Genomic DNA, 10639 nt, shown 5'->3' with positions numbered 1-10639 from the left:
CCCCCCCCCCCCCCCCGCCCCAGGAGGTGTGACTGCTCGCTCTGCATTCCCCTGCTCTGGTCAGCTAGTCCGCAATCTTCCCGCATTCGTTTGCTTTTTGGCCCTTGGTGGGAATATCAGTCCCCCACCAAATGCTCTGGTGGCCCAAGTTGCATTAATTATTTGGGGACAGAAAAAGTTGCAGTTTGAAATTGAACTGCCGGAGCCCTGAAGAGACTTGGTTTTTGGTGCTCTACAAAGTCTCTCTGACATTTATTGTCCAGCTTCCATCTCTGCGCTTCTCTTTATTTTTTTAAGTATATTTTTGTTGATTTCAGAGAGGAAGAGAGAGGGGAGAAAGAGAGAGACATCAATGATGAGAGAGAATCATGGATCGGCTGCCTCCTGCATGTCCCTTCTGGGGATCTAGCCTGTAACCCAGACACGTGCCCTTGGCCAGAATGGAACCCAGAACCCTTCAGTTCGCAGGCCAACGCTCTATCCACTGAGCCAAACCAGCGAGGATTGCCCTTCTCTTTAAATAAATATATGAGATGTTTCACTTTAACAAAGTAGGAAATAGTTCATTGATGTAAATTCTTTGCAGACTGATGGGTGCTTTAAATTAACTTTTAAAAATACATGAATATGTATGTATTGATTTCACAAAGAGGAAGGGAGAGGGAGAGAAACATCAGTGATGAGAGAGAATCGTTGACGTGCTGCCTCCTGCACATTCCCCACTGAGGATCCAGCCCACAACCCGGGGATGGAACCCTGACATCCTGGTTCATGGGTTGACATGCAACCACTGCCACACTGGCTGGGTTGAATTAACTTTTGATATAGGAGAGCTTCATATGTAAGTAGATTTAATAAAATACTTTGGAAAACAATGTACATTTTTGCATTGATAAATGAGATCATCTTGGAAAAAAATTGATACTTAAAAATTTTATTAGGTTCCCGTTGTGTTCTGTTATTTTCATGTATAAATGAGGACGATGCAGAGACCATTTTTATGAGCCACCCCCAAGGGGCAAAAGAGCCACATGTGCCCCGCGAGCCGCAGGTTGCCCACCACGGCTCTAGATGAAGAGATACTACTCCTCAGTGTTGCATACTTGTTTTTAATATGTCAACTTTTCTCCCCTCAACTTGGAAAGGTATTGAAATATACTTTATTTAAAACAGAACTGTAATAGGCAAAAGAATGTGTTGTTAGGAACAGCAAAGTATTAACAAAGATATTTGCTTGGATAAGACTGTCATTTTATTTTTGTTTGTGTGTCCATATACTCTAAAGCAGTGGTTCTCAACCTTCTGGCCCTTTAAATACAGTTCCTCATGTTGTGACCCAACCATAAAATTATTTTTGTTGCTACTTCATAACTGTAATGTTGCTACTGTTCTGAATCGTAATGTAAATATCTGATATGCAGGATCGTCTTAGGCGACCCCCGTGAAAGGGTCATTCTACCACGAAAGGGGTCGCGACCCACAGGTTGAGAACCACTGTACTAAAGTAAGATGAATCATTTCATTTTTAAGTTGAACACTTCTGGTTTTAGAAGACATTTCTCCAAAAATAGGCAATCAGCATTCTATGATATGGAGTAGAAATTATAAACATGGCTTCATTCTTTTTTGAGTCTCTGTATCTCAAAATACTAAAGAGTTTTAGATAGCCAGAAGAGAAATTACAAGCCCTGGGTGGCAAACTCTTTGTTCTTTGACCCAAATTTTATATGCTAAAATTAAAGTAAGCCTTCAGGATAAGCTAAAGCAGAAAAATGGGTCATAATGACAGTGTTATTTCAACCTCTAGTAGGACATCATTACTGGGAGAGATTTTTTAATATTAAAGGTTACATTGTAGTTTATACTATCTTTTCTCTAAACACATTTTAAAATATGCATTCATAGATTGACACATAAGTTTTAGTCTTCCATACAACTACCCTCTTTTTTTTTTAATATGTTTTTATTGATTTCAGAGAGAGAGATAGAAACTTCAATGATGAGAGAGAATCATTGATGGGCCTCCTGCAAGCCCCCTGCTGGGGATCAAGCCCGCAACACAGACATGTGCCCTTGACCGGAATGGAACCTGGGACCCTACAGTCTGCAGGCCGATGCTCTATCCACTGAGCAAACCAGCCAGGGCACAGCTATCCTCTTGCCGTCACCTCTGTCATTCTGTTTTTTCCCTTCGCCTCCCTTTACTCAAAAGGATATATATCATTCACTTAACTCGCATAGTTGGAAATAGGAGCAATGAGGAAAAAGCAGTTTATTGCACACGTGCTAAGATCTCCTGGGCCGATTTTAATGCCATAAAGACCAGGGGGTCTCTCTCATTCCCTTTCCCTGCATTCTTCCTTCCTTTTTCACAAATGTTGCTAGCTATTGGATAGAGAGAAAATCTGGAAACATATTTGGTTAAGATTCATGTATTTGCACATCCTTCATCCCACACAGGAATTGGAAATTCTTATATACTAGTGTGCCAAGAAGAGAGTTGGAGCCAGTCATTCTTTTCAAAAACAATGACTCCAAAGTCGAACCATTATCATGCCACAATTGCCGTTTAGAGACAGAAATATCACAGGCTCTGAAGTAAATTAGACCCATTTAGTTTAGAGTCTGAAATACTTTTCAAAAACAACAAAAAGGCAAATTAAAACAAGATCTTTTTATCTGATTATAGTGTAATTTATTGAAATTAAAATAAATGTGTATAATATAGAGAAGCATATTGCCAAAAAAAGTTCACCTATAATTCCACCACTACTAAATTCCAATATAATACAATATCCTATTAATATAATTAATATAATCCCACTATTATAGTTAGTTACTATATTAATGTGGTGCACCTACTTCCAGAGTGTTTCTCATACATAAATGTGTATTCTTGCACTCTCACACACACACTTTGTTTTAAAACAAACAGGATCATTTTTTCTATTTTGTGTCATGCACTTTGATGTCTTTAGTACTGGACTGCTTTGCTGTAACTGAGTTTAACAGTCATCTGTCTCCTTTCAAAAGCCCTAGTACTATTTAATTCCTCACAAGAACCCTGTGTGTTACCTTCATTTTACAAACAAGCACAGGGAGGTCAAGTAACTTGTTCATAGCCACATAACCAGTGAGTCATAGAGCCAGGATTCAAACCCAGGGAGCTTAGTTCCAGAGCCACACCAGTAAAGTGTCATTGCAGGTTCTCTTTTAGTTAGTTGACTAGAACTTTTTTTAAAAATACTGGTTTTAGCGCATTTTTTAATTGGGCTGTTTGTCGTGAAAGAGAGAAATTGATCGGTTTCCTCCCGTGCGCACCTGGACACAGAATTGAGCCTGCCACCTTTCGGTGTACAGGACGACACTCCAACTATCAAAGCCACATCAGCAAGGGCAGCTGACTATAACTTTTAAAACATAAACTCTTGGTTTTGTTTCAAAATCATGATCAACTTTCCCCCAAAAATAGTACAATGTAAATACAAATGTTTAAGCACCTGTATAAAATTGTAGATGATAGTCTCCACTTATGTTTTCATTATATTTTGTTTTGATACTCTTGGAATTACTGGCCTAGTTCTTTCTGCATGTTTGTTTTTGCAAATACATATATACACATCTCAGTGACAGAAAAATGAATTTTGAATTTACTTTCTTCAGGAGTTTAAGTATGAAAAAAATTATGCGTTTTTCTGAATAGGATGAAACGAGGAGGAAGCAATAGTGACCATAATTCATCAGAAGAAGATACTGCAGAGAAATCCAAGAAACTGAGGACTATAAATGAGCATTCTCAGACTTGTGATTGGGGTAATCTCCTTCAGGACATTATTCTCCAAGTATTTAAGTATTTGCCTCTCCTTGATCGGGCTCATGCTTCACAAGTTTGCCGCAACTGGAACCAGGTATTTCACATGCCTGACTTATGGAGGTGTTTTGAATTTGAACTGAATCAGCCAGCTACATCTTACTTGAAAGCTACACATCCAGAGCTGATCAAACAGATCATTAAAAGACATTCAAACCATCTGCAATATGTCAGCTTCAAGGTAATACTTTAAATCCTTCTTTTAAAAAAATAAAGCATATTTAGTGACCTTTGTGTCTTAAATCAATTCATCTTCTCATGTCTTTGAAATTGCGTTTCAGGGAAACTGCTTAAAGATTTAGAATTATCAGGTTCCTTAGAAGCTGTAGCAAATAATTATACTTGAGCTTAATTACTCCATTTTATTATAATTATTAATTTCTTAAAAGAGCAAAAGCATCCACTAAATAAGCATAAGTCATTGACCAAAGCTGTCAAACACATTATTGCAGACACTTTGAGGGAAAACAAATATACAGTAACATTTTTTAGATGTGGAGATTATAACTAACACTTAATTCTTGTTCCTACCTAATAGGGACTGAGTTTGCTTATTGATGGCTTTATGATATGGGGTCTTCAAAGAAAAAGGAGATACAGAGCTTTTATATAAAAGATTTAAAGCAATGGTTCTCAACTTTCCTAATGCCGCAACCCTTTAATACAGTTCCTCATGTTGTGGTGACCCCCAATTTCATTGTTACAAATTGAACATAATTAAAGCATAGTGATTAATCACAATAACAATATGTAATTATATATGTGTTTTCCGATGGTCTTAGGCGACCCCTGTGAAAGGGTCGTTCGACCCCCAAAGGGGTTGCGACCCACAGGTTGAGAACCGCTGATTTAAAGACTATATTTTAGAGAGGTATAGAAAAAGGTACACAGAAGAATGCCAGAAGAACTGTTTGGTTCTTTTCATTGCTGGAAGGGACATACTGAAATCATGCAGTAATGAGATAAACAAAGTGGGGTGGCTTTTTGAGATGTCTAGAATAATTTAAGGAATCACGGTGGTTTGTATAAGGTCAGATGTTTGTAATGTTTTGTTTGGGGGATGAATAATGGTATATGGGCATGCTTATTTACTAAATGAGTAACACTGGTAATTGTTGAAAAGTGACACCTGAATACCTGATTTAATTATATGTAGCAGTTATTAAACAGATAAAGGTAAACCTAGATAAAACAATGATTCTTACCCAGCGCTCCTTAACATACTTCATACTTATTCACTGGATGTCCTGTATGTTATCTGGCAACCCTAATTGAGGGAAAGCGTGGGAGAAGGTAGGAGGATCAAACAAACAAAAAGCTGGAAACTTCTCGTATGTTGTCTCTCCCCCGCTTCCTGGTTTAGAAAACTCAAGAGCCTTCCCTTTGGTCTCATTCATCTTTGAGTTGTCTAAGAATGTTCTAATGGTAAATTCTGTAAAAAAAAAAAATTAGTATAATATGTTAATCACATAGGTCAAAAGGTCAAGTCCATCCATTGAATTGGCTGGATCAGTGTTGATCTTTTACAGCCCTGTGATAATTCAGCTGCATCCAACTTGTATAATCCTCACAAAACTACTTGTCCTATAAGTTTAAACATTTTTATTTTATTGTTTATTTTGCTGAGGAAATAGTTTCTGACTTGCAAAAAGAGCCACATCACAGGATTTTTCTGACCTCCCCTGATAAAATTTGTATTTAATTCATTACTAACTTTGGTCCGTTGTTAGTGTAGAACAGGGGTTCTCCAACTTTAGGGGCAATCAGAACCACCAAGAGTGCTTGTTGCAATAAAGATTGCTGGCTCCACCTTCAAGGTTTCTGATTCCGGTGGTCTGGATTGACCATGAGAATTAACATTTCTAACAACTTTCCAGGGGATATTGATGCTGCTGTCCAGGGATCACACTTTGAGAACCACTGGTGTAGAGAAACTTAGCCAAAGGATATTATAAAAGGCTCTGAAACTTTAACATAAATCAGTACGACAGTTGTACAACCAGATCCTCAGAACATTTTGGGGTTAAGGTAATGTACATCAATCTGTAATTAAAGTAAACACAATACTTTATTCTTTTTAGCCCAAGGAGCAACTTCCTTTTTGGGGAAAAAAAACCCAAAAAACTCTTGAGTTTTTTGGACATGTTACCCTTCTACCTAGATATATCTATGCAGAAGAGTGCGTAGGAGCAGCTATTTTGTTTCACATTTTCATGCTTGACTGGTTGGAGTCCCTAATTTCACTTTGCATTCATTTTTTCAGTAATATCATTGACAGTGAATCCCCAGTTGTGATTTATTTGAACCTTCTGAGTAAATACTTCAGTTTCTTGTGTCTTGTAATATGGGTATTATACATAATGTTCTTATATGTATGATTGTACCCATTACCAAATATATAATTATTTTTCAAAGATAAATTTTATGCATTTCATTAGGTTATATAGTCAGTTTGGAATAAATAAACTCAAAGCCAAGTTCTTTCAACATTAAATATATATCTTTTCATAATGAAAGTTAAGTTTTGACAGTTGCTCTTATAATTTCTCAGGGTGACTCAGAAAAGTCCTATAAAAGAGACAAAGTAAAACTGAGAAACAAGTATATTAGAAAAAGAGGCATAGCCCTAGCTGGTTTGGCTCAGTGGATAGAGCATTGGCCTGCAGACTGACGGGTCCCAGGTGTGATTCCCGTCAAGGGCACATGCCTGTGTTGCAGGCTTGATCCCCAGTAGGGGACGTGCAGGAGGCAGCCGATCAATGATTCTCTCTCATCATTGATGTTTCTATCTCTCTCTCCCTCTCCTTTCCTCTCTGAAATCAATAAAAATATATTTAAAAAAATAAAAGAAAAGAAAAAGAGACGTATAGGTGTGCCTTTTTGGACATTTGGAGCAGATTGGTGAAATTAAAAATCAAAAGTGGACAGTGTCAGTATTGAAAGCAGGTATGCTTGCTTATAAACATCATCTGGTACTGTAAAGATGTATTCTTAAGCAAAGTTAGTGTCAGTACAGCTTGGTTGATTTACAGATTTTATTTAAAGAAAACTTTTTGGTGAAGAGTTAGGTTGATATATATTCATATTTACGTGAGGGTGGGTGATCAAAAGTATAAATTCTTTAAATTATGCAATAAACTAATAACTATTTTTTGCTTTTGTAAAGTTAAGAAATGCACAAAATAATGTAAATATACTGATGGGTAAATGGTGTTTTCTCTTCTAAGGTGGACAGCAGCAAAGAATCAGCCGAAGCAGCTTGTGATATATTATCACAACTTGTGAATTGCTCTTTAAAAACACTTGGACTTATTTCAACTGCTCGGCCAAGTTTTATGGATTTACCAAAGGTATCTTGCTGGAAAACTTTTATTAGCTGTTACTGAGAAATCATTGAAACCCTATCCATTTCTTATACTGACATTGGGAATGTAAGAAAAGTAGTAGTATAATAGAAAATCAGTTACTATGTAGAATGTTAACAGGATTTTTTAAAAAACTTTTCCTTTTTTTATGAGTAAGGTTGAATGAAGAGTGAATGAAGTTAGATTCTATAGTGTTAAAAGAGACTAAAACTGAGAAACAAGCATATTAGAAAAGAGACATATAGGGATCAGGCCTACGCTGGCAGTTGGACATCCCTCTCACAGTCCGGGACCCCTCCCTCCTTACCACCCTCTTGCACGCTCCTTACCGCTCTGCTTGCTGCTTCTTAGCCCTGCTGTGGAAGCAGGAGAGGCTCCCGCCATTGCTACTGTGCTCACCAGCAGTGAGCCCGGCTTCTTGCTGAGTAGCGCTCCCCTTGTGGGAGCGCACTGACTATGAGGGGGCAGCTCCTGCGTTGGGCATCTGCCCCCTGGTGGTCAGTGAGCATCATAGTGACCAGTCATTCTGCCATGAACAGTCACTTAGGCTTTTATTATATAGATGGGCCTCGGATGCTTGTACTGTTTTTCTTTTTTTCTTTTCCTATTAGGGCTTCTGTAGAGATTGAAATAAAGTGTTGCTATAGTTTGGAAATCTTGTGAGAACCAAAGAGAACATGAAAGAAGTCTATTTGATCAAAGCTAAATCTGAGGGAAATGGGAAAATGAAGGCAGTGATGCGGTTATGAGTATACTAATGAAGAAATGTGGTTGTATGAGATATAATTGAGTTTGATAGGAAAATATTAGCATTTAAATAGTAAAATAGTTAATCAAAATATAAATAGTAAACAGTTATTTAATTACAGTACAAAAAAGGAATGTGACTAAGAAGATAGTGTTTCATTGTCCATTTGACCCTTGAACAACATAGGGTTGGGAGGACCCACTCCTGAGCATTCTAAAATCTGGCCTTCAGCATGTTGGGATTTCCAGCTGTGGATCAAATATAATTGATCCACGAACAACCCCAGTTTAAGCTGCATGGATCCACTTACACGAAATTTGAGATTTTTCAGTTAAAAAAAAATCCACATATAAGTGGCCCTACACAGTTCAAACCCATCTTGTTCAAGGGTCAGCTGTACTTTGTGACTATTAGCCTGCCCTCTTCCCAGTTTACTGCTGAAGTAAATTTATAAAGCTAAAGGGAAGGTCAGATTGGCTCTGTGGAGAAATGTTTGACCAAGTATTGACCTCTCTTTCCCCTCCTGGATTCTTTATCCACTGGTTATGGCTTCTTAGTTTTTATTCAAACTCATATACTTTTACCATGCTTTTGTTTTAAACCTTTTTTAAGAATTCCTCACCCAAGGCTATGTTTTTATTGATTTTGAGAAAGAGAGGGAGAAAAAGAGAGAAACATTGATTAGTTGCCTCCTGTACTCACCCCAACTGGGATTGAACCCACAACCTAGTATGTGCCCTGACTGGGAATCAAACCCACAACCTTTTGGGTATGGGATGATGCTCCAACCGACTGAGCCACCCAGCCTTGACCATGCTTGAATTCCTGTATCCCTACAGTGGTTCCTTTAGGTCAGATTCTGTATCCGGCTGATAACTTAGTATCCTATATAATAAAAGGCCAGCCATGTAAGCGGATCAACCAGAGACCAGAACCACCACGGCCCCTCATTGGGCTGGCTCCGCTCCCAACAAGTGGTTAGGGGCAATCAGGTAGGCAGACGGCCCATCACAGGGCTGGCCTCGCCCCCCAGCAAGCAATTAGGGGTGATTAGGCCGACAGACTGGTTAGTAGCGATCGGGTAAGCAGGTCAGCGGTTAGGGGCAATGAGGCAGGCAGAGTGATTAGGGGCAATCAGGCCGCAGAGCAGAGTGGTTAGGGGCATCAGGCCAGCAGACAGAGGCGCTTATGGGAGATCAGGCTGGCAGGCACAGGCGGCTAGGGTCGATCAGGCTGGCCAGACAGGTGAGCAGTTAGGAGTCAGTGGTCCCAGATTGTGAGAGGGATATCCGACTGCCAGTTTAGTCTCGATCCCTGGGATCAGGCCTAAACTGGCTTTCAGACATCCCCCGAGGGGTCCCGGATTGGAGCGGGTGCAGGCTGGGCTTAGGGGTCTCCCCCACCCCCCATGCACGAATTTTGTGCACCGGGTCTCTAATCTATAATAATAAAAGTATAATATGCTAATTAGACTGGACAGCCAGACGTCCTTCTGGACAAAGCTACGGCAGCTGCGAGGGCCAAGGATAGGCAGCCATGGCGACTGGCAGTGGCAGCAGTGGTGGGGTAATGGGGGCGGTGCCTTCCCCTGATTGGCCTGGTCGCCTCCCGCAGAGTAAGACATCCCCTGAGGGCTCCCAGACTAAGAGGAGGCAGGCCGGGCTGAGGGACCCTTCTCCAGTGCATGAATTTTCGTACACCAGGCCTCTAGTTATAGATAATTTAACATATTTAAAGGCATTGTAAATTTGGAATTTTATTTAGGTCTGATTTTTATTATTTTATAGTCAAATTTTATATAAGCTTTCATATTCCAAATGAGTCTTTCCTAGGTTGTGAGTTGATTCTTATTTTAATTTTTAATGATTATGCTAATAGTTACTACTGTTTTAACGGTCATTACTATCAAACCAAACAATAATGCAATTTAATTGTTATAAAACACGAGAGTAGGGTTTCAGATAAGGTGATGTGAAATGTCTGAGAGGTATTATCAACCTGAATTCCAGAATTCCTGTTTTTCCTTACCAATAATTGTGATATAAACACTCATCCTGAGGCTTGAAGTCTTTTTTTTTCTCCCAAAGGTAAAAAGGTGCTTCACCAGAGTGAAGGGGATGCTAAAGTAGTTATGAAATAATATCATTAGGGTTCAAATGAACCATATGTATATTATGACAACTCCCTCAATTCGCATTTGTAGAATTGAAACAGTGTTCTTTCTTTTTTTCTTTTTTTTTTGCTTTCCAGTCTCACTTTATTTCTGCACTGACGGTAGTGTTTGTGAACTCCAAATCCTTATCCTCGCTTAAGATAGATGATACCCCAGTAGATGATCCCTCCCTCAAAGTACTGGTGGCCAACAACAGTGATACGCTCAAGCTGCTAAAAATGAGCAGCTGTCCTCACGTGTCCCCAGCAGGTATGTTTTGTTTTTGCCCGATAACATTTTAAATGTATTGATATTTTTATCAAATTAAGAAAAACTATGATCTCTAATCTTGAAGGTGATTAATGTGATTATTTCATCTCTTTTACAAAAGTGTTCTTTTTAAAATATATATATATATATATTGATTTAAGAGAGGAAGGGAGAGGGAGAGAGATAGAAACATCAATGATGAGAGAGAATCATTGATCCGCTGCCTCCTGCAT

General features: G+C 38.9%; 1 protein-coding gene across 1 annotated transcript in view; it reads left to right on the top strand.

Moving 5' to 3' along the window:
* Positions 1 to 3670: 3670 nt before the first annotated feature.
* FBXL3 (F-box and leucine-rich repeat protein 3) overlaps positions 3671 to 10639 on the top strand; it is a 19837-nt gene continuing 12868 nt past the window's right edge. The window contains exons 1-3 of the mRNA XM_006778913.2: positions 3671 to 4052; positions 7099 to 7221; positions 10235 to 10406. Of these exons, the coding sequence (XP_006778976.1) occupies positions 3705 to 4052; positions 7099 to 7221; positions 10235 to 10406 (643 nt within the window). The 5' untranslated portion in view covers positions 3671 to 3704. The remainder of the gene's footprint in view (positions 4053 to 7098; positions 7222 to 10234; positions 10407 to 10639) is intronic.

The sequence above is a fragment of the Myotis davidii genome, unplaced genomic scaffold (genome assembly GCF_000327345.1).
Source record: "Myotis davidii unplaced genomic scaffold, ASM32734v1 scaffold268, whole genome shotgun sequence".
In the NCBI taxonomy this organism is placed as follows: Eukaryota; Metazoa; Chordata; class Mammalia; order Chiroptera; family Vespertilionidae; genus Myotis; species Myotis davidii.
The sequence above is the reverse complement of the archived record's forward strand: the minus strand, read 5'-3'. Positions and strand labels throughout refer to the sequence as shown.